The 25,947-nt window shown below is 34.2% G+C and overlaps 2 protein-coding genes across 2 annotated transcripts in view; both read left to right on the top strand.

The window, feature by feature from the left end:
• Window positions 1–25,182, top strand: part of LOC143068051 (acyl-coenzyme A amino acid N-acyltransferase 1-like) — a 56,064-nt gene extending 30,882 nt beyond the window's left edge. The window contains exons 7-10 of the mRNA XM_076241791.1: window positions 14,754–14,830; window positions 17,198–17,300; window positions 21,087–21,318; window positions 24,761–25,182. Of these exons, the coding sequence (XP_076097906.1) occupies window positions 14,754–14,830; window positions 17,198–17,300; window positions 21,087–21,318; window positions 24,761–24,894 (546 nt within the window). The 3' untranslated portion in view covers window positions 24,895–25,182. The remainder of the gene's footprint in view (window positions 1–14,753; window positions 14,831–17,197; window positions 17,301–21,086; window positions 21,319–24,760) is intronic.
• On the top strand, window positions 1,547–11,068 carry LOC143068052 (uncharacterized). The gene is made up of 2 exons (XM_076241792.1): window positions 1,547–2,312; window positions 8,760–11,068. Exon 2 carries the CDS (start codon window positions 8,761–8,763, stop codon window positions 9,988–9,990), a length of 1,230 nt encoding a protein of 409 aa, XP_076097907.1. The 5' UTR covers window positions 1,547–2,312; window position 8,760; the 3' UTR covers window positions 9,991–11,068.
• Window positions 25,183–25,947: the final 765 nt, after the last annotated feature.

Raw genomic sequence — 25,947 nt, 5'->3', positions numbered from 1 at the left:
CACAGGAGACGTTGGTATCTGTGCAGGCCTAGTAACGGTATGTGATACCCTGCTAGGCCTAGATAGCCTCAACTGACTGGCACCGGGAGTGAACGGCAAAGTCCTGACAGGAACAGGTTCTGAGTCCTGTTCCATACCAACACCTGAAACACCTGGAAATTCCAAACTTCTATCCCAAAAGTCATCAGAATGGGTGGCCGAACGCCAAGGGGACAACAAATTACTGTTGGAATTGTGTATTTGACTGTCACTTACCTCTTGGGTAGCCGAAGCTGGAATTTTATCCATAATATTCAGATAAAATAATGATAAATTATCTAAATACACTTATAATAAACAAAAAAATCAATTTAAATTTCTATATATATAATAAACCACTTGTTTGCAAAAAATAAACTTTTTCCTCCTCCACAAAAGCGTGCAGCATGCGTTGTTGAACCGGAAAAAATGATGAAGGTTTAGGAAGCACAGGTGTCAGGTGGGAGAGGTTGTCACGGGGTCATGGTTCTTTTTCTGGCTGGTTTCCGGTTGAATAATGCAGCGAGTGGACTGATATCTAAATTTATGAAGGTGAGGTATTTAATGTAATACAAGGGGGGAATCTACGTCATCACGCAGGGTGTCGGCGATTGAAATAGGACCACCATCTTGTCGCTTCAAGGTAAGAATTTGACTTATTATGCCAGTTCTATGAGGGTTATGATTATACAAACTAGTCCATCAAAGATTATATAAAGTAGGAAAATAAATGAGCCATCGTTCAATATTATTGGTTATCTCAATTTTGCAAACACTTCGATACCAGTTTTAGGAATTAGGTCAACATGCAGGATATCGGCAAACTTTTTCATAACAACATCTTGATTATCAAGAACCGCCTACTTTATCAACAAATGAACATGTCCGAATTCTTTATTGTACTCGGGAAAATACTTGTTACTCACAAATATCCGTCATTATGGTCGAAAAACGTCTTATTTTTAAAAAATTGAAAAAGGATGTCGGCAACACATCGAATATCGAAGGATGTCGGGGACACACTAATATATTAACAATGTAAGTGTCGTTTGATTATATCAACCATAATAAAGATACGATAAAAAAAAAAACAGGATTAGTGTTCCTTGCTTGCTTCCATTTCATGCACTCAATTTCAGGATTCAATTTTTGTAAATAATCGAGAGAGAAAAAGTTTTAGAAGGTGAAAGTCAGATTTCGTTTCAGTTAAGCCAGGGGTCCCACAGGGGTCAATTATTGGACCGAGTCTTTTTATTTATAAATTAACTGTTTGAAAAATTTTGAGTTTTTTGAAATACAAAGGCTTTTCTACCTCAAGCATAGATTACCTTAGCTGTATTTGGCAACACTTTTAGGAATTTTGGATCTAAATGTTCTTCAACTTCGTACTTTATTTGGCTTTTTTAAAACTTTTTTGGATTCGAGCGTCACTGATGAGTCTTTTGTATGGCGTATATATAAAATTTAGTCCTGAAATCTATGATGAGTTTATTTTATACTATATATATATATATATATATATATATATATTGTTATGCCTAAGGGTAGGAGTTAAGATTGATAGGTTTACATGTATCATGTTTCTTTCTTTTCTTGTGTTGCTCAGAGAGTTCATTTCTACTTTCACTTTCATTTTCGTGTTCCGTTACTCTGAGCTGCACTGTTATATTATGAACGGAAGGACTATGCCTATGAACACTTTATATTTCAGGTATCGCGGCCGTATTGTATTGTATTGTATGTATTATATTATTGTTTATGGGAAATATTGATAGGACAGGGTTCGTTCTCACTGTTTGACCAGGGGGGTACTTTGACATGATCCCAGCTTTAGTTTGACCTGTATATCGCTTGTCCCTTTTGCTCACCTGTTTTATTCAATGACGTTAAGGGTCTATATTGTAACCAGGGTACGTTCCCACTAAGGGTTATTCTTGATAAGCCCATATCCCCTTTTTCCTCGACAGTTGTGTATTTCTATTTGTTTTTGCGCCATGTTCCATATTATTGCCTTGGGAACTTCCGGTTTTAAGGACCAATCGGAATGGACAGAGATAACCTAGTTTCCAGAACCCGGTATTATGTATATTCAGAATTACAACCAATCGCTACGTTAATTTTACGGACACACTTATCGTTATAGTAACGGACACACTTTCTGTGTCCGCAGACTTCCGGACTATATAAACGGTTGTAGCAGACGATTCTGGACAGCACAGCACACATTACCTTGACCATTTGAATAGATATACCATTATTACCAGAGCCATATACCACTTGTGAACCATTACCAGGTTAATGCTAACCCCGATTTTTATGATATTTACGACCTGACAAGTGACCTATATTATTTACTATAATACTATAAATAGTAAAACCACTTTCCCATGTTTACGCACGACGATTAACATCCAAGGGGGGCTCTGAACCGTTTTTGCTTTGGGATATTTATTTATAGCATATATATATATTGATTTATGACTGATTAAATAGTCATTGCTAAACTTATAACTGTTTTTGTTATATTTTGTCTTGAAATGAATAAGAAACCAGTGTCTTAGATTACTCAGTCCAGCTACCAAGGTTTGCAAGTTACCATTGCATGTTTCACGATTACCAGTGAAAGTTTATAAAAGGCCTGCTACCAAGGTTCTAGTGTTAAGCAAGTAAACACACACACACATTTAAATATTACTTCGTAATGCTATACCAGAGGCGTTACATTTGGTGGCAGCGGTGGGATTCGATTTATAAACCCAGTTTTTTTTTCTTGACATAAAGTGAAACATAAAATTAAATAAATTTTATTAAATATTACTGACATATATAAAATGAGTGAAAACAGTTACAGTGGATCTGAAGCTTCAAGTGCCAGAGATTCACCAGTTTTAAGTAGTCAAAGCTCCCAAATGACATCTCTTGAAATATTATCACCATCTGCGGTGCAAGCACCAGATTTTCATACTATTGAAACCAAATTTGATGTGTTAACTGGTATTGTTAGCCATTTACACAAGGGGTTAAGTGACCAAGCTGAAGAGAACCAAAATTTCAAAAACCAATTTGATACTTATAGTGAATATACCAATAGAAAAATTGAAAACATGTCATCACAATTTAATACCAGATTAAGTGACATGTCAAAAGATTTTGACACAAAATTAGAAAACCAGTCTGTTGAAATTAACTCAAAATTACAAAATAATTTTGTGAACCTGCATGGTGAAATGGGAAAAATCACTACAGCAATGGAAAAGCAAGCTGATTATATTTTAGAAAAGCTTTTTCCTTTAAAAGCCAGTTTTAATGATAAACCATCCTCAAATTCAAATAGTGATACCACACATCTTGTTAGTTCTGGTCCTAGTGTGCATGAAATAAATAACCAAAATAAATCAAACAACCAAAACCTACAAAACCCTGAGAACCATACGTCAGGTCATATACCTAGTGCTTTTGTACCTATTGAAAATACCAAGAACCCACCTAGTTCAGACATATTTATACAACCAGTACCAGTTACATGTCCACAGATTGACAAGACAATAAATGTTGTGCCTAACCCTAGTATAAGTTTTAATAACCATAATTCAGGAAATGTTGGCTATACCAAACCCAACAGTTATGACGGAAAATCAAATTGGTCAGATTATAAAGTGCATTTTGAGATTGTTGCACAATTAAATGGGTGGTCTAGTGAAATTAAAGCTTTAAAATTAATTGCTTGTATGCAAAATGAAGCACTTGCAGCAATTGGCGATATAAATACAAATTGTCCACCATCTTATAGTGAGCTTATCAATACTTTAACTAGAAGGTTTGCACCAGAAAACCAGACTGAGCTGTATAAAACTCAAATTGACACAAGAATTAGGAAAAGGGGGGAAAGTTTGCCTGAACTTGCCCAGGATATTAAAAGACTTGTACGTTTGGCTTACCCAAAAGCACACCAAGAGGTTTTGGATAGTCTTGCTTACCGAAGCTTTAGAGAAGCATTGAATGACTATGACCTTGCTTGGGCTCTCACCCAATCAAATATTGACACTATTGACGATGCCCTTAATTTGGCTCTGAAATATGAAGCTTTTCATTCAAGTCATAGGAAACCTAATTTAAGGAAACTTGCCGAGGTCAGCGAAGTAAACGCAAATTATAATGCACCGAAAACCCATTTTAAAGGGGGAAATTCAGGAAAAGGGGCATGTTATTATTGTGGGGAACCCGGACATTTTAAGAGGGATTGTGAAAAACGCATGACTGATAATAGTCAATTCATTCAGCAAATGAAAAGTGGTCAATACAATAATAACCAAGGTCTTAACAGACAAAATAACCAACCAAGAAGTGAAGTGTCCACAACAAATTCCTCAAACCAGGGAAACTGTTAGTTGCTGGAAGAGAGGGTCACCTCCCAGCTGAACCTTGTATTTTGAAACGACCCGATATTTTGAAAGTGAAAACTCATGATCATGATGGGTTATTCATGAAAGTTGAGATTTTTAGTAGAACAATTCATTGTTTACTTGATACTGGGGCATCTATGAGTGTTTTAAAACCCAAAATTTTTGATAGTTTACCTGAGCATTGTAAAACCAAGTTACAACCATATGAAAATAACTTGAAAATGGCAGATGGGCATAATGTTAGACCATTAGGAACTGTTAAGTTACCATTATTAATTGACAATCAGTACATATACCAAATTTTTGTGATTGCTGATATAGATATACCTATTGTTCTAGGATATGATTTCATGTATAACAATCAATGTGTGATTGATGTACCAAATAAAAATATTTTATTGAATAGTCAAACTGTGGACTGTCATTTGGAGAGTCAAATACCTAGTTTGTTCAAAATATCAATTGATGAGCAAGTGACTATACCCCCCAATAGTGAAACCATTATTCATGCACTACCTAATGAGAAATTACCTTATGGTACAACCATGATTCTTGACAATACCAGTCAGTCTTTTAAGAATAAGGGTGTTCTTGTTGCAAAATCAATTTGTACGTTTAAGGGAGATAATTTACCCTTACGTGTCATGAATTTGACTGATTTGCCCCAGACCATATATAAAAATACTTGTGCTGGTACAGCTGAAACTATATGTTCAGAAAACATTCTGGGAAATATAAATGCAGAACCTGAATTAGTTTACCTGAACATATGCAAGTTGTAATGGAAAAGTGTAAAAGTAACCTCAAAACAGATCAATGCAAAATTGTAGTTGACCTTTTAACCAAATATTCTGGAGCTTTTGCAATGTCCAAAAATGACCTAGGTAGGACAGATATAATCCAACATAAAATAAATACAGGGAATGCTCATCCTATAAAACAAAATCCACGACGTGTACCTTTGGCTCAAAGGAAGGAAGTTGACGAAGAAATACAACGTATGCTTGACGGGGGTATTATACGTCATTCTCAGTCACCATGGAGCTCTCCTATTGTAGTTGTTCGTAAGAAAGACCAGTCTATTCGCCTATGCATAGATTTTCGCTTAGTCAACGATACTTCTATCAAGGATAATTTTCCATTGCCAAGAATAGAGGACTGCCTTGATGCGTTAAGGGGAAATCAATGGTTTAGTACTCTTGATTTGGCCAGTGGCTACCATCAAGTGGGCATGGACCCTCAAGACGGTGCTAAAACAGCTTTTGTAACTAGTAAGGGCCTTTTTGAATTCAATCGCATGCCTTTTGGTCTGTGTAATGCTGGTGCCACTTTTTCCAGACTTATGCAGTATATCTTATCTGGGTTGCAATGGGAAATTTGTGTAGTATACCTAGATGACATCATTGTGTTTTCGAAGTCATTTGAGGAGCACATTACCAGGCTCCAAGAAGTTTTTGATAGAATTCAGTTGGCTGGATTAAAAATTGCCCCTAAAAAGTGTTTTATTTTTCAAAAGAAAGTTTCATTTCTGGGACATGTTGTGAATTCAGATGGTATTTCACCAGATCCAATTAAAATTGAAGCTGTACAGTCATGGCCTATACCAGCCAATGTTAAGGATGTAAGAAGCTTTCTTGGCACCTGTTCCTATTATAGAAAATTCATTAAAGATTTTTCAAAAATAGCCCGACCCTTACATAGACTTACAGAAAAGAATGTGATTTTTAAATGGAATGCTGAATGTGAAACTGCATTTAATATTTTGAAAGAGGCCCTTATAACTAGTCCGATTTTAACCTATCCTTGTATTGATAAGGAATTTATGTTAGACACCGATGCCAGTGGCACAGGGGTGGGGGCAGTTTTATCCCAAATCAATGATGAGGGCAAAGAGTGTGTTATCGCATATTTTAGTCGTACTTTATCTAAAACTGAACGACAATATTGTGTAACTAGAAGGGAATTATTGGCTATTGTTTTAGCGGTGAAACATTTTCACCATTATTTGTATGGGGTCAAATTTACTGTGAGAACTGACCACGGAGCTCTTAACTGGCTCAAAAATTTCAAGAACCCTGAAGGTCAACTAGCCCGCTGGCTAGAAATTTTAGGAACCTATACTTTTATTATAAAACACCGTGCTGGTTTAAAACATGGAAATGCTGATGGTCTTTCTAGGAGACCATGTGTTAATTGTAAACACTGTGATACCAGAGATGTGACTGAAGTTAGTTTTCAAATTGAGAATCCAACAATAAGGGCCATTAATATGTTGGATGAGAATGAAATTGAAGAAACCCCTATTGTTACTAATTGGTTTAATAATAAGACCCCTGATGAATTCAAACAAGCCCAATTAGATGACCCTATTATTAGTCAAATTTTGACTTGGAAAAAGTCACCAGAAAAACCAAAGTGGCCGGAAATTTCCCATCTTAGTCAACACCATAAAACCTATTGGAGTCAATGGGAAAGACTAACTGTTGTTGAGGGAATTTTATATAGAAAGTGGGAAAATACCACAACCAATGATATAAATTTACAGTATGTTTTACCATGTGCAGATAGAAACCGAGTGCTTTTATTGTTGCATAATGATCAGTTAGGGGGGCATTTAGGATTTAAACGAACTATAGCCAGAATTAGGCATAGGTTTTATTGGGCTGGGTATACCAGTTTTGTAGAAAGGTGGTGTAAGCGTTGCACTGAATGTCAGAAAAGGAACCAACCTTCCCATCATACCAGGGGACAGATGAAATCATATATTGTTGGGGAACCTATGGAGAGAGTATCCCTTGATATTTTAGGTCCAGTGACCCAAACCTATAAGGGTAATAAATATGTCATTGTCGTGACGGATTATTTTACAAGATATGCTGAAGCATATGGGGTACCAGATATAGAAGCTCAAACTGTAGCAGATAAGCTTCTAGAAGAATTTATATGCCGTTATGGTCTCCCCCTACAAATACACACTGATCAGGGCTCTCAGTTTACTTCTGATTTGTTTATACAAATGTGCAAAAAATTAAATATTGATAAGACCCGCAATAGTCCATTTCACCCCCAAAGTTCAGGATTGGTGGAAAGATTGAATCGTACAATAGAGGATATGATTAGTAAATTTGTGCCTAAACACCAAAAGGACTGGGATCAATATTTACCGTACCTTATGATGGCCTATAGATCATCAGTGCATGAAACATTGGGAGAGACACCATGTTTCATGATGATGGGCAGGGAAGTTAGGCTGCCAGTAGATTTAATTTATGGGGGGGCTTGTGGTATTAACCTTAATAAATATAGTGTGACCAACTATGTTGATAAGTTGTCATATAAAATAGAAAAGGTCCATGAAGAAGTAAGGGACCGACTTGTCAGTGCAAGTGAGAGACAAAAGAAGCGTTATGACCTCTCTTGTACTTTCCCCACATTTAAAGTAGGAGATGGAGTACTCCTACATGACCCCAGGAAATATAAAGGACGTTCACCCAAATTTCAAATGCGGTGGTCCGGCCCCTTTACTGTTATTAAAGTGCTTTCTGATGTCTTGTATAAAATTCAGGAAGGCCCAAAAGTGAAATTTAAAGTTGTTCATGTGAACAGACTTAAACCTTTTCAAGGAAATATGAAAAGATGGTATCAACCAGTGGGGGAACCAGCCCAAAATACCAGATTTCAAGTCAGGAATAAACTAGACAGAGAACAGACAGACCATGACTGATATTGTTATATTATAGATATGTTTATTGTTACCAGTGTTTTGAGTGATATTCTATGTGTTATAAATTATTATATTTATTGTTGGTAATAGTTCAATTACCTGATTATTAATGAAGTGAGAACCTTTAATTTTGATTGAAACATGTATTTATGAATACCAAAAGTTATATGTAGGCTATGTATATATATATATATATATATATATATATATATACAAAGCGTGTGTTTAGTCCTGCAACCAGTGACTAGAGGAAACTTAATACCATATAAAGTTGGTGCATTTAAGTTAATTAAAAAACAAAGATTTATTATTCATGCATATGTATTGTACATGTGCATAGTATAAAGGATTATACCTTGTTATTATTAATTCACATTACCAGTGATTTCTTAGAACCTTTATACATGTAGTATACATGAACGTGGAATGCAACATGTTAAACAATTAATGTTGTATTTTAAAAAAAAAGTTACAGTAATTAACCAGACATTTATTTTCTTGTGTGCATTTATATATATATACATGTATATATATGCAAAAGCCTGTGACCATATTTATACCAAAATCTTAGTGGGCCATTGTGTTTAAAATGGATTTTATTTAATATTTTGTAGTATGAGTGATTTCGTGAGATCCGGGTTTGTTTACCCTTTCCAGTGTGACGACTGTGGAAAGAGATTCCCAGTTAGGGACAGCCTCCAAAGGCACAGAAGGAGGTCACATGGTAATGAATTTATAAAGTGTCGCTGGTGCCCGTATTCACAACCCAAATGTGATGGCTACCGGGTAAGGCAGCACGAGAAATGCCATGACAAATACACCAACCTGATAACAACCAGTAACAATGTGTGTGAGACAAGGAGGGAGGATGTATACATACCAGAAGACAACTCCACTTACACTGATACAACCAGGCAACTGACCGACTTTCTTGAGGCTAGTATGCCTGATTTTTCAGACTTGTTAGGTGTGGAGCCTCGTACTCCATCACCTATGAGGCAACTCCTCAATGAAGAGCCACCATCAGAAGTAATCATCCCTTACGATCAGTTATTCTCAAAATATTTACAAGATCTGTCACCTGTAAACTCTCCAGACAACTTCTCTATAGATATTGATTTGGAACCACAGGAACCTTCCATCATTTTACCTCATCCTGAACCATCACCTTTATTTACTACAACCACCACTACTGATCCTAAATCATCACTTTTAGTTTCTACAGCCACCATGATAGACAAACAACCGTCACCAACAGAACAAGTTTTAGATTTGACCATGACCAGGGCAATTACCACTACACCAGAAGAACCAATTACCACTACATCAGAAGAACCAATTACCACTACACCAGAAGAACCAATTACCACTACACCAGAAGAACCAATTACCACTACACCAGAAGAACCAAATACCAACCATCAAGATGAACCTCTAGATCTCTCCATGAAATTGAAACCAGCAAATAAGTTAAATTTAAGACCAAAAGAGATTCCAACCAGCTCTTTGACACCCGAAATTGACTGTTCTGTACCCACCAACCTTTGGAATGTCAAACCTATCAACATAGAATTAGACAACCATGAACACCTCTGTCTAGATCCGAGGTTATTCTTTGCTGGTGCTCCATCTCAATACAAAACACACCTTTTGGCTACTACGTTACAGGAAAAAGTAAATTTATGTAGAAAATCTCAGAAGGCAAGGTATAAGAGGCAACTTGTGCCAATTGGAGTAAGAACCATAATGAAGGAGGAGCGATGTTACTTACCGGATGGCACCATATTGGAAATGAAGGAAGTTTGGACCTCTGACCAGCAAACAACACCATCGACAGAAGAATAAGGGTTTATTTAAGGATGTATTAGTAAGTAAGTACTGGGTAAGTAGGTCCCTTATTTTTAGTTCGAGGACGAACCCTTTTTAACCCTGGGTGGGGGGTAGTGTTATGCCTAAGGGTAGGAGTTAAGATTGATAGGTTTACATGTATCATGTTTCTTTCTTTTCTTGTGTTGCTCAGAGAGTTCATTTCTACTTTCACTTTCATTTTCCTGTTCCGTTACTCTGAGCTGCACTGTTATATTATGAACGGAAGGACTATGCCTATGAACACTTTATATTTCAGGTATCGCGGCCGTATTGTATTGTATTGTATGTATTATATTATTGTTTATGGGAAATATTGATAGGACAGGGTTCGTTCTCACTGTTTGACCAGGGGGGTACTTTGACATGATCCCAGCTTTAGTTTGACCTGTATATCGCTTGTCCCTTTTGCTCACCTGTTTTATTCAATGACGTTAAGGGTCTATATTGTAACCAGGGTACGTTCCCACTAAGGGTTATTCTTGATAAGCCCATATCCCCTTTTTCCTCGACAGTTGTGTATTTCTATTTGTTTTTGCGCCATGTTCCATATTATTGCCGTGGGAACTTCCGGTTTTAAGGACCAATCGGAATGGACAGAGATAACCTAGTTTCCAGAACCCGGTATTATGTATATTCAGAATTACAACCAATCGCTACGTTAATTTTACGGACACACTTATCGTTATAGTAACGGACACACTTTCTGTGTCCGCAGACTTCCGGACTATATAAACGGTTGTAGCAGACGATTCTGGACAGCACAGCACACATTACCTTGACCATTTGAATAGATATACCATTATTACCAGAGCCATATACCACTTGTGAACCATTACCAGGTTAATGCTAACCCCGATTTTTATGATATTTACGACCTGACAAGTGACCTATATTATTTACTATAATACTATAAATAGTAAAACCACTTTCCCATGTTTACGCACGAGGATTAACATCCAAGGGGGGCTCTGAACCGTTTTTGCTTTGGGATATTTATTTATAACATATATATATTGATTTATGACTGATTAAATAGTCATTGCTAAACTTATAACTGTTTTTGTTATATTTTGTCTTGAAATGAATAAGAAACCAGTGTCTTAGATTACTCAGTCCAGCTACCAAGGTTTGCAAGTTACAATTGCATGTTTCACGATTACCAGTGAAAGTTTATAAAAGGCCTGCTACCAAGGTTCTAGTGTTAAGCAAGTAAACACACACACACATTTAAATATTACTTCGTAATGCTATACCAGAGGCGTTACAATATATATATATATATATATATATATATATATATGTGACATTTCATTTGGCCCTACATCTACCGGGTGTTTAGTAAAGGCAACAGTAGTATACCGCAGTTCGAAATTCATAAATCGAGAAATAAAAACAAATCCGGGTTACGAAGTAAAACTTAGGGAAAAGCATCAAATATAAGAGGAAAACTACGACACAACAGAAATACAACATTAAAATGTAACACAGAAACGAACTATTATATAACAATGGCAATTTTCCTGACTTGGTACAGGACATTTTAAGAAGAAAAAAATGGTGGATTGAACCTGGTTTTGTGACATGCCAAACCTTCCACTTTAATGGCAATAATAAATTTAACATTAAAATGACAATATTACTTGACAGGATTACATTACAAAAAAATGGGAGAAAATATAGGATAGAGAAATACACTAATAATAGCTAACAAAAAGTATCAGGTTTAAAATTTTGTGTCGTTGTTCTCCTCTTATATTTAATGCGTTTCCCCCAGTTTTAGTTTGTTACCCCGATTTTGTTTTTTGTCCATGGATTTATGAGTTTGAACATCGGTATACTACTGTTGCCTTTATTTATACGCCAGACGTGCGTTTCGTTACATTTTTACTCGCAGATGATACCGTAGTTAATTTGGCTTTTTAATCGAACTTTCATGTCTCTACAGTACAAAAAGATCTCATGGGAAACTATGCTGGTAAAGGCATTCCACCCAGACAATTATGCAATGTCATCCCAGACACCAGATTAAAAAACAATCTTATATAACTACACGTTAGAATACGGAAGAACTGCAGAAGCACGTGCTATCAATTCTTGCAGTTTGTCATTTTTTGGGGGATCCTTTATTTCATGTTCCATTTCATCGGGGATTTTGTCTGATGCTTGGTCCGTTTCTGTGTGTGTTAGTTACATTGTAGTGTTGTGTCGTTGTTCTCTTATATTTATGCGTTTCCCTCAGGTTTAGTTTGTTACCCCGATTTTGTTTTTTGTCCATGGATTTATGAGTTTGAACAGCGGTATACTACTGTTGCCTTTATTCAATATGTAACATGTCGTTTTGAAGTTGATCTGCAAACAATCGTATGCATGGCCCTGTTGGTCCTCTATCGTGACATTTGCGCAAGTTTACTGGCGGTTTTGTTGAAATTTCTTCAGTAATTGGCATTGGGGAAACTTAATATTTTTGCCAGGCGTTTTTATTTTGATGACAAATGAGGATTTGCATGGTTTTGATTTTTTTACGGGTGGCGATTTATTGGGCGATCTGGTCGGCTGTTCAACATCAGATTGTATTCGCGATCGTTTCCGCCTGCACAAGTTTAAATTTGATTTGCGGCTTGTCATGACCATTAGTTTTAAATAAGATCTAGTCACATGTTGAATAACATATGTGTTAAAAATAGTATATATTAGTGTGTCCCCGACATCCTTCGATATTCGATGTGTTGCCGACATCCTTTTTCAATTTTTTAAAAATAAGACGTTTTTCGACCATAATGACGGATATTTGTGAGTAACAAGTATTTTCCCCGCGTACAATAAAGAATTCGGACATGTTCATTTGTTGATAAAGTAGGCGGTTCTTGATAATCAAGATGTTGTTATGAAAAATTTTGCCGATATCCTGCATGTTGACCTAATTCCTAAAACTGGTATCGAAGTGTTTGCAAAATTGAGATAACGAATAATATTGAGCGATGGCTCATTTATTTTCCTACTTTATATAGTCTTTGGTGGACTAGTTTGTATAATCATAACCCTCATATAACTGGCATAATAAGTCAAATTCTTACCTTGAAGCGACAAAATGGTGGTCCAATTTCAATCGCCGACACCCTGCGGGATGACGTAGATTCCCCCCCTTGTAATAAAAACATCACTGCTGTAAGAATTTTATTACCATAGGGTCAACAGATAGAACTTATTTATACACTTAGTGAACACAAAAATCCAGTTTGTATTTAGTGAAACTTAAGATTTAACACTTTTAAAAATTCATATTTATAATTTCATTATCTTACCTTGCAAAAACAACACAAAATTGGAATACATTATCATCTGTTCTTGCTACTTTATTGTATGCCCTTAAAATTTGTTAAAAAAGGCACAGCAAAAAGAGAGAGGCATATTTATAGATATAGGAAGATGTGGAGTGAGTGCCAATAACACAACTCTCCATCCAAATAACAATTTATAAAAGTAAACCATTATAGGTCAATGTACGGCCTTCAACACGGAGCCTTGGCTCACACCGAACAACAAGCTATAAAGGGCCCTAAAATTACTAGTGTAAATCCATTAAAACGGGAAAACCAACGGTCTAATCTATATAAAAAACAAGAAACATGCATTGTATGCTACTCGGCAGAAAATGTCATTGGGGACAGAGGTTTAATTTTCAATAACAATTGATAACATGCTTTGAAATTCATAAAGGTAGAGCAGATTGTTACCCATAGTAAAGACATTGTCACCCTGGGCTTAACCTCAGTTGACGATGTATTCTTGGGGTAACAATCTCTTCTATCTCCCTCTCAACTATTATATATATATAATGTCCATTATTTAGAAAAAGTCTGTTTGAATTTGGTTTTTATGATTAAACGAATGAAGTATGCCTTTGTTAATTCTCTGTAGTTCGGTTGTTCCCTCAGCACACTGATAGAATGGGAATAGTTATATACATAAATATTTAATTATTTGGAAGACAAAAATTAACTGAATTTGAGAAATCCTGAAAAAAAAAATGTGGATTCATTTTTGTTTTCAAAGTTTTAGAACCCTGCTTATACTCATATTGTTATTTCCAATTAATTTTACTGGAAATATCGACTATATGCAACATGTAAGTTGCATCACTCATTATATAGCTAAACACTTACACACTTGTATCAAATCAAATGTCTAATTTGATCTGAAATCAAATAGACTGACCAATAAAGGCAACAGTAGTATACCGCTGTTCGATGGTCATAAATAAAGGCACCACTAGTATACTGCTGTTCAAAGGCCATACATAAAGGCAACAGTAAATAGTTATCAAAGGTACCAGGATTATTATTTAGTACGCCAGACGCGCGTTTCGTCTACATAAGACTCATCAGTGACGCTCAAATCAAAATATTTATAAAGCCAAACAAGTACAAAGTTGAAGAGCATTGAGGATCCAAAATTCCAAAACGTTGTGCCAAATACGGCTAAGGTAATCTATGCCTGGGATAAGAAAATCCTTATTTTTTCGAAAATTCAAAGTTTTGTAAACAGGAAATTTATAAAAATTATACCGCTGTTCAATGGTCATAGATAAAGGAAACAGTAGTATTCCGCTGTCCAATGGTCACAAATAACTTTCATTATAGTCAAATTTACACAAAAGTAAAATTTCACATTTATATCAGATTACAGATAATATATATTGAGGTAATTGGTTTATATTGATAACCTTTAATTATTTTCAGGTCAAAGCTGTAGTGAACATTAATGGTCCTCCATTTAATTCTTTAGCTCCATTGGCTCCATTTGATAACTGTGTACAGTAAGTTTACTTGCAATATGATGAAAACACAGATCATGTGTGCATGAATCGTCCAAGAATCTTACAATGTTCTGTTTTGATTTCTAAAGTGAAGACTTTTTTAATGGATCATCAAATGTAAAAGCAGAAATTTCATAGATTGACAAAAGTAGACTGGAGTCTAGTTAGATCATTGCAACTGAAGAGTTGACACAGGCTAGGAGAAATATTTCAATAAGATTGGTTTATTTGTATATGATATGAGGTTTGCTTGGTGAGTTCTCACAAGTTTATTTATGGAAAGGAAATAATTTAATCTGTATTTGCTTTATGCATATGCCATTATACTTTTCAACAATCAGATATCAAAATTTGCAGAAAATTCTTTGCTCCTATTTGGTATTACTATTTACATGTTTGTGGGAAATACTATGCTCCTTTATGAAAAAGAAATCAAATCTAGAAAGAAGTTTGCCACTAAGTGGGTTAATGTTGTTCACTTGTCATTGCCATATATAGTATAAAGACCCATATATCCTTTTTCATAAAATGAGACAAGGTGTACCAAATGCTTTTGGGTTTATTGAGAAATGAATTTTGCACGTTTATTTTTCTTGTCATAATGATGATCAGTAATCAGATATTGAAATTTCCAGCAAAAGATATGCTCATTTTCGGTGTAATCAATTACAAATGTGCACGCAGTTCATTATGCTTCATCATTATGATGTGTTTTTTCTCTGAAATAAATCTTGTATACTGAAACTCAGAAATTATTGCATTCATTTATTAATGCGATTTTGTCATTTTAGATTTAAATGCGATTTTAACTTTAAATTCATATAAAATATTTCAAAATGCGAGTTTAAATTTTTGCGTTTACAGCTCTGTCGCATTTTTTCGCAATAATAAAAACCTCACACCATGCACAGTGTGGGACATAGGGTGGTGGAGGACGGGAGGAGTAATAGGTTTTTTTTGTAAAGCTTTACATATCAGAAGTTAAAATACTTGGCTGCTTCATTCCTTGCATGTTACAAAGTTTTCGTCTGATATATGTCCATGATCCTCGACCTCATTTTCATGCTTCAATGACGATTTAAAAAGAAATTATTTGTTTTGTCAAGTTAAATATTATGAGTAATAGAATAAATATTTATTCTATGTCCTGCATGACTTAAAAATTTATTGGTCTCATTCAAATTTTAAACTTTTGGGCATTGAATTTTCTTTAGATTCAATCTATCACAGAAATTAATTTTTCAAGGAAGATTAAAGAAGTCTCTGCAATTCTGAAGGGCTGGCAACATCAAAATCTCATTGTATATTTTAAGTTCAGTCTATTTCAGATATTGTAAGCAAAAGGTCAATTATATTTGGTGTATGGATTGATTGTAAGGTGTTGATGTCTGTCTGGCACTTCTTCGCTAGCCAAGGTTTACAATCATGTCCCCTCCTCTCCACCCTTGACTGATTAAGCCAATATTTGTGGTTACAATGCTTTGCCATCTACTGGTAGATAAAATTAAGCTCATTCCTGATCAATGGTAGCACTAAAACTGTCTTCAGTATGGAAGTGTAAATATAATTGTGTCTAGCATTTTCAAATTTCATGAAGCAGGCACCAAAAATTTTAGTGAAAAACTTGCACAGAAATTTAAATCAGTTGATTAAGAACTAATTAAGATTGTCACTAAATATTTTCATATGTTTTTTTGGTAAAGACCTGTTTCAGGATCTGCATGTGGGAATTGTTAGTTATCATTTTTTTTTTTTATTTACTCCTGATAATCTGAATTGGTCGTTTTGATTGGATGCAGCCAGTTACAATTGCCACCAATGGAAATCATTACATTGTTAATCAGAACCTGCCAAGGTTGGAGAAGAGGGGACTGGATCAAAACCTTTGGCTAGCAAAGATGGTCTGGCAAGGTTTATTGGTCAACTATAGTTGGTTTATGGAATGATTGTTAGGTGTTCATGTCTGTCTGGCAGGGTTTATATGACCATGCCTTCACTTCCATGGTTCAGTGATAATGATAAGTTTATGTGATGCTTGTAGTAAAACTTTCATATTACAGACTTTTAACACGAAGGAAAACAGGAAGAATTCAGTGTGTGCATTCTTGTTCAGTTTTGTTATCGATTTTTTATGTTTTTAGATGTTTCTTAGTTACCTAACTTTTGTACAGAAAATGTCAACTTCACAGTTACAGTTCAAGAATTACATCTTGATTATTGTATATTCATTTTTTTTTTTGGTAATTCACCAACACCCTTGCAGTCAACCTTTTTTCTTCTAAACAAAATATGTTTTGGTGTGACTGAGACTCTAGCCACATTGTGAACATACTTATTGATTCTAATTCTTAATATAATTCAATATAGGATGGATTATTCTGCTGTTATAACTGTACAGCCAGATTCCAGTATTGAAGTTAGAACAAGGGATGCCATATGTGACAATTTAACTAGGGAAAAACTTACACAAGTAAGTCTTTGAATTAGTAAAAGTACAGATTTTTTAGGGTTCTTGAAAAACCTGCAATATTAATTCAAAAGTCTGACGTCAGAGAAAGAGATGAAATGCGTGAACTTCATTTTGTAGGATATAATGTTTTTAACCCATCAGTCTGTCCGTCAGTCGGTCCATCAGTCCTGTTCTCCTCGAAAACCACATCATAGAATTTAACAACACTTTGAAGATAGCAAGGACATACAACATGTATGTAGATGTGCATATGGACAGGAAATCATGATGTAAAATTTAAAATTGAGAAAGGAAATGGGGAATGTGTCAAAGCGACAACAACCCGACAATAGAGCAGTTTCAAGGTATTTTGCCCCTTTTAAATTAGAATGCTGATCTTTATGTACTATTGTAACTTTGTAGATTATAAGAACATACCATAAAGATATGCTTTTTATTTGTTGACTTTTGTAACAGCTATGCGTCTTTGAACTTATTAATCTGGTGATCTTTTGTTTGCCCAGTGATAATTTGGGTGCATGGGGTATGTGAGCCTGCTCACAAATCTTCTTTTATTATTTTAATTGTTTGGCAATGCACATAGCAAATAGTACATAACATGAAGTAGCAGGTACTTGTATAAGTGCCAGATGAAGCTTGCCTCTGGATGTGAGATTTTGCTTTATTGAAGACCCATTGGAGGTCTCTTTGGTAGGGTTGTTGTCTTCTTGACACATTCTCTATTTCCATTCTCAATTTTATGATTTTTGGCTCACAAGATTTATTTTAAAAATAAGCTTTTCTGTTGACAGCAACTGGCTATCTCTTTTTTAATTTATTATACCCCATGCAACGAAGTTGCGGAGAGTATAATGTTTTTGACCCGTCCGTCCGTCTGTCTGTCCGTCCGTCAGTCCTGTTTCTTGTCATTGCAACTTCTCCTCAATCTTTTTTTCAAGGAGTTACGCCCCTATGGACAATTTTGCCTCAATATACTACTGCAAATGTTTGTCATCGCAACTCCTCTAAACCACACAAAAGAATATCATAAAAACCATTTTAGATAATAAGGACATACTATGTAGATGTGCATATCGACAGGAAATTACGATTCAATTTTTTTTTCTAGGAGTTACTCACCATTGGACTTATTTGCTTGAATATACTTCTGCTAAAGTTTGTCATCGCAACTCCTCTGAAACCACACAACAGAGTTTCATGAAACCTCTTTAGATAATTAGGACATACTATGCAGATGTGTATATGGACAGGAAATTACGATTGATTTTTTTCCAGGAATTATTCCCCTTTGAACTTATTTGTTTCAATATACTACTGAAACAGTTTGTCATCATAACTCCTCTGACACCACATAACAAATTTCATGAAACCTTTTTAAATAATAAGGACATACTACTTAGATGTTCATATCGACAGGAAATTATGATTCAATTTTGTTTCCAGATGATATGTCCCCTTTGAATTTATTTGCTTTAATATACCTCTGCAACAGTTTGTCATCACAACTCCTCTGAAACCACACAACAGAATTTGATGAAACTTTGTAGATAATAAGGACATACTATGTAGACAGAAATTATGATTCAATTTTATTTCTTATACAATTTTTTTTTTTTTTTTTTCTTACAGTTATTTTTATACGACCGCAAAAATTTTAATTTTTCGTCGTATATTGCTATCACATTGGCGTCGTCGTCGTCGTCCTGCGTCGTCGTCGTCCGAATACTTTTAGTTTTCGCACTCTAACTTTAGTAAAAGTAATAGAAATCTATGAAATTTTAACACAAGGTTTATGACCACAAAAGGAAGGTTGGGATTGGTTTTGGGAGTTTTGATCCCAACATTTTAGGAATTAGGGGCCAAAAAGGGCACAAATAAGCATTTTCTTGGTTTTCACACTATAACTTTAGTTTAAGTCAATGGAAATTTATGAAATTTTGACACAAGGTTTATGACCACAAAAGGAAGGTTGGGATTGATTTTGGGAGTTTTGGTTCCAACAGTTTTGGAATTAGGGGCCAAAAAAGGGCCTCAATAAGCATTATTCTTGGTTTTCGCACAATAACTTTAGTATTAGTAAATAGAAATCAATGAAATTTAAACACAAGGTTTATGACCACAAAAGGAAGGTTGGGATTGATTTTGGGAGTTGAGGTCTGAACAGTTTAGGAATTAGGGGCCAAAAAGGGGCCCAAATAAGCCTTTTTTTTTGTTTTTGCACCATAACTTTAGTATAAGTAAATAGAAATCTATGAAATTTAAACACAAGGTTTATGACCATAAAAGGAAGGTTGGGATTGATTTTGGGAGTTTTGGTCCCAACAGTTTAGGAATAAGGGGCCCAAAGGGTCCAAAATTAAACTTTGATAAACTTTGTTTGATATCATCAAAAATTGAATAATTGGGGTTCTTTGATATGCCGAATCTAACTGTGTATGTAGATTCTTAATTTTTGGTCCCGTTTACAAATTGGTCTACATTAAGGTCCAAAGGGTCCAAAATTAAATTTTGTTTGATTTTGACAAAAATTGAATCCTTGGGGTTCTTTGATATGCTGAATCTAAAAATGTACTTAGATTTTTTATTATTGGCCCAGTTTTCAAGTTGGTCCAAATCGGGGTCCAAAATTAAACTTTGTTTGATTTCATCAAAAATTGAATAATTGGGTTTCTTTGATATGCCGATTCTAACTGTGTATGTAGATTCTTAATTTTTGGTCTCGTTTTCAAATTGGTCAACATAAAGGTCCAAAGGGTCCAAAATTAAACTTAGCTTGATTTTAACAAAAATTGAATTCTTGGGCTTCTTTGATATGCTGAATCTAAACATGTACTTAGATTTTTTATTATGGGCCCAGTTTTCAAGTTGGTCCAAATCAGGATCCAAAATTATTATATTAAGTATTGTGCAATAGCAAGAAATCTTCAATTGCACAGTATTGTGCAATAGCAAATATTTTCAATTGCACAGTATTGTGCAATAGCAAGAAATATCTAATTGCACAATATTGTGCAATAGCAAGAAATTTTCAATTGATTGGAGTTATCTTTCTTTGTCCAGAATAGTAGTTGAATTAACTTAAATCATTGTTTTATACATTATACAATGTATATTTTTACTTTTACTACCAACTGATAAATTAAAACAATCTTTACCATTCAGTGATAACAAGCACTCTTTTTACATTTTAGTATTTTATGATGTATTTAAATGAGTAGTTATTGCTATTTCTTCAATTTTTTTGAGAGGATTAATATTCAACAGCATAGTGAATTGCTCAAAGGCAAAACAAACATTTTAAGTTCATTAGACCACATTCATTCTGTGTCACCTATGCTGTGTCAACTATTTAATCACAGTCCAAATTTAGAGCTGAATCCAGCTTGAAAGTTGTGTCCATACTTGCCCCAACCGTTCAGGGTTCAACCTCTGTGGTCGTATAAAGCTGCGCCCTGCGGAGCATCTGGTTTTCTCCAGTGACAATGTAGGGACATGGGGTATGTGAGTACGCTCACTAAGGTTATCTAATTTTAATACTCTGCAATTATTTTAGTGTCAAACATTGCAATAGTTGTTATGCTAAAGATGTAATTTGCCCTATGAGGTCAAGTTTTCTGTTTTGAATTGTATTTGCTCTCTTGAGGTATCGAAATTTGTACCTTATTGGATATGATTTTTATCAGGTCTGAGCTTTATATGGTAATGTTACGTAAGAAAATTTATTGTTGCAAATTAAGAATATAAGCTGAACAGCTATTTACAGTTTGCTTTATAATGTACATTTAGACATGGAAAACAGATGTACAGATATTATATTTGGTTGGAGAAGATGATCAGAGTTTGCACCCTAGATGTGCTCAAATGTTCCAAGAAACCTATCCACAGAGTAAACGACATAATCTGACAGTAGTGAGGTACCCTAACACAGGACATTTAATAGAGCCACCATACTTACCAGTGACTTCTTCAAATAAAAAGACATATGAAGATGATGTGTTTGGTAAAAAAATGCAAAAAGGTATAAGATTATACAATTTTTCTTTATTTTTTAAATGGTACATATGTTAACCAAGGGAAGTTTGAAAGAGTCACCACACTTACCAATATATTTTTCATATAAAAAACATATAAAGTTGATATGTAAGTAAAAAGAATACAAAAACGTACTTGATTATATAATTTGTCTTTCAATTTAAAATAGTACATGGTAATAACCAATGGACATATTATAGAGCCATCATACTTACCACTATGTTTTTACAATAAAAAAAAAAACATTATGCAGTTGATGTGTTAGGAAAAAGAATATAAAAAGGTAAAGAATTATAAAATCTGTCTTTCTCTTTAAAATGATACCATGTTATTAATCAATGGACTTATTATAGCCTCAGCCATCATACTTACCGTACCAATATTTTTCTTATAAAAAAAAAGACGTATGAAATAGATGTTTAAGGAAAAAGATTATTAAAAAGGTACAGAATTATACAGCTTGTCTTTCCTTTTTTGAATGGTATACATATTAACCAGGGGGTACAAAAACTGAAGAAAAGATACCCCAAAACATTTGATAGTGATTCATTTTCAAGAACAGCGGAAAACAAATCAAACCAAATCATTCCTGTATCTCTTGTTTTGATTTAAGATTTTTCTTCTACTTTCCCTCATCAAATCAGGCACATATAAACTATTTTCAAGTGTAAATTTGTGTTGTTTTGATTAAAACCATGTTAAACAAAGGAAATAGCCTGAAATAATAAAGAAACTGTAATGAAAATATTACTGAAACAGAGAGTAGTAAAAGGGAGACTGTGCAATAAATGTCTTTAATACAACATCCTGACTTATATACCTCTGGTTTTTTTCAATCACAGAAATAGTGCTTTCATCAGCAAATAGATCAGCATTTTGATTTGGATTACATAAAGGCAAATCATTAATAGATATTAAGAATAATATAGGACCTAAATCATGCTTGTACAATTTTCTTAAATTTCCTTTGTAATTGCCGCCCACTGAAGTTTTTGTAAAGTTTATCTACCTAGCCATAAGTTTTCCGCTCTGTGCTTCTGTCTGTTTGTTTGTCTGTTTGTCTCTTTTCTCGCTTCAGGTTAATGTTTTTGGTCAAGGTAGTTTTTGATGAAGTTAGAGCCCAATCAACTTGAAACTTGGTACACATGTGCCATATGATATTATCATTCTCATTTTAATGCCAAATTAGAGTTTTGATTCCAATCTCATGGGTCCCCTGAACATAGAAAATGAAAGCGAGAGTGGGGCATCCATGTGCTATGTACACATTCCTGTTTCTTATGCCTAAGTTCTATTTTTGAGAATGATACATACAATATCATTAAGTAATGTGTTGTAGCGTTTTTGTTTTTATACGACCGCAAAATTTGAAAAATTTTTCGTCGTATATTGCTATCACGTTGGCGTCTGCGTCGTCGTCGTCGTCCTGCGTCCGAATACTTTTAGTTTTCGCACTCTAACTTTAGTAAAAGTGAATGGAAATCTATGAAATTTTAACACAAGGTTTATGACCACAAAAGGAAGGTTGGTATTGATTTTGGGAGTTTTGGTCCCAACATTTTAGGAATTAGGGGCCAAAAAGGGCCCAAATAAGCATTTTCTTGGTTTTCGCACTATAACTTTAGTTTAAGTTAATAGAAATCTATGAAATTTTGACACAAGGTTTATGACCACAAAAGAACGGTTGGGATTGATTTTGGGAGTTTTGGTTTCAACAGTTTAGGAATTAGGGGCCAAAAAAGGGCCCAAATAAGCATTATTCTTGGTTTTCGCACAATAACTTTAGTTTAAGAAAATAGAAATCAATGAAATTTAAATACAATGTTAATGACTACAAAAGGAAGGTTGGTATTGATTTTTGGAGTTTAGGTCCCTACAGTTTAGGAATTAGGGGCCAAAAAGGGACCCAAATAAGCATTTTTCTTGGTTTTCGCACCATAACGTTAGTATAAGTAAATAGAAATCTATGAAATTTAAACACAAGGTTTATGACCATAAAAGGAAGGTTGGTATTGATTTTAAGAGTTTTGGTCCCAACAGAATAAGGGGCCCAAAGGGTCCAAAATTAAACTTTGTTTGATTTCATCAAAATTGAATAATTGGGGTTCTTTGATAAGCCGAATCTAACTGTCATGACTGTGTATGTAGATTCTTAACCTTTGGTCCGGTTTTCAAATTGGTCTACATTAAGGTCCAAAGGGTCCAAAATTAAACTTAGTTTGATTTTGACAAAAAATGAATCAGTTAGGTTCTTTGATATGCTGAATCTAAAAATGTACTTAGATTCTTGATTATTGGCCCAGTTTTCAAGTTGGTCCAAATCGGGGTCCAAAATTAAACTTTGTTTGATTTCATCAAAAATTGAATAAATGGGGTTCTTTGATATACCAAATCTAACTGTGTATGTAGATTCTTCATTTTTGGTCCTGTTTTCAAATTGGTCTACACTAAAGTCCAAAGGGTCCAAAATTAAACTTAGTCTGATTTTAACAAAAATTGAAATCTTGGGGTTCTTTGAAATGCTGAATCCAAAAATGTACTTAGATTTTTTATTATGGGCCCAGTTTTCAAGTTGGTCCAAATCAGGATCCAAAATTATTATATTAAGTATTGTGCAATAGCAAGTCTTTTCAATTGCACAGTATTGCGCAATGGCAAGAAATATCTAATTGCACAATATTGTGAAATAGCAATTTTTTTTTTAATTAGAGTTATCTTTCTTTGTCCAGAATAGTAAGCAAGAAATATCTAATTGCAAAATATTGTGCAATAGCAAGATTTTTTTTTAATTGGAGTTATCTTTCTTTGTCCAGAATCAACTTAAATCTTTGTTATATACAATATACAATGTATATTCACTTTTTACTACCAACTGATAAATTAAAATAATCTTTACCATTCAGTGATAACAAGCAGTTTTTTTACATCTTAATATTTTATGATGTATTTAAATGAGTAGTTATTGTTGCAAACTCCATTAGAAATTTTAATTGAGATTAGTTTTGGAATTAGGGAAAGGGGAATGTGATTAAAAAAATTGGGCTCAATTTTTCTCATTTGAAATTTCATAAATAAAAAAGAAAATTTCTTCAAACATTTTTTTGAGAGGATTAATATTCAACAGCATAGTGAATTGCTCTAAGAGAAAACAAAAATTGTAAGTTCATTAGAACACATTCATTCTGTGTCAGAAACCTATGCTGTGTCAACTATTTAATCACAATCCAAATTTAGAGCTGAATCCAGCTTGAATGTTGTGTCCATACTTGCCCCAACTGTTCAGGGTTCAACCTCTGCGGTCGTATAAAGCTACGCCCTGCGGAGCATCTGGTTCAGAATTTATTTACAATTTTTGTTTATATAAAACTCTATAACAACCTAGACTAACCAGCTTCACATTATATATAACTTGTTATTTATTATTCCAGAAGTGACATTGATGTGGGGCGGTGAGACAGAGGCTCATGCAAAGGCTCAGGAAGACTCCTGGACTAGAATTATAATGTTCTTCCATTCTGTGTTACTGAAAAAAAATGTATATTCGTTAAACAGTCAATTATGATGAACTTATCTTTTGAATGCCTTATTTGACTTAAGACACACACAAATATCCTAGTGTCAATAGACAGAAACCTCATTTGTTTTCGTTATTATGATACAGCATTTATATAATAAGGAATACCCTTTAGAAACCGGTGAAAGACTTGCAAAGAAACTAGTTATTTAGCGATATTTGTCTTATTTTATAAATGTGATTCACTGTTAGACTTAACTCTTGTAACAGATGCACTACACAACTATACATAATTATTATGCTGCTGCATTAATGAGTAAAACATATTGAATCAGATTCTTGCCAGATATCATACTTGAAAATTTTGTATTCATCTTCCAAGTATATAACATTATGATTTATGCTTAAAATAGCCAGTAGGGGGATGGAGTTCGACTCATCTTGGCCTCATCTCATCTTATCAACAAGAACTATCTACACAATAAAAATAAGTTATATCTTTTTATATAACATTTGATAACTATAAGCATGTCGAAATGTTCTATTGTAATGTTTATTTGTGTATTTCTGTGTCCTAAAAGATTTTGCATTTATTTGAACTGTAGTCCTGTCATGCAATGTTGTCAATTCAGGAAAATGGCAGTTTTTATGTTATAGTTCGTTTCTGTGTATGTTACATTGTCTTTTTTGTTTTTTTGTTGCCCTTAAGTATTTCTATTGTTTCTTTGTTTTCCTCTTATAGTTGATGTGTTCACCTCAGTTTTAGTTTGTAACCCGGATTTGTTTTCTCTCAATCGATTTATGACTTTCAAACAGCAGTACACTACTGTTGCCTTTATTTTACATTCTGACATGCGCCATGTTATAAATTTTATATTGTTCATATTCTAGACTTAAAACTCTCGATGGACTTTAAATATAACAAGTAAATATAAAAACTATTTAATATCTCACCTGGAACGAAAGTCATAGATTCCTTAAAAGAATGCAAGAAAATTTGGATGTTATCCCATTGGAGGCAACAGTGTAAAACTATTAGGGAAATGAGAGTGAGATGGAGGTTACGATTTTTTTTCATGAAAAATATTCTTATCTCTAATT

The sequence above is a fragment of the Mytilus galloprovincialis genome, chromosome 3, assembly GCF_965363235.1.
Source record: "Mytilus galloprovincialis chromosome 3, xbMytGall1.hap1.1, whole genome shotgun sequence".
Lineage (NCBI taxonomy): Eukaryota > Metazoa > Mollusca > Bivalvia > Mytilida > Mytilidae > Mytilus > Mytilus galloprovincialis.
Note: the sequence above shows the minus strand (reverse complement) of the source record. Positions and strands in the feature narration are given on the sequence as shown.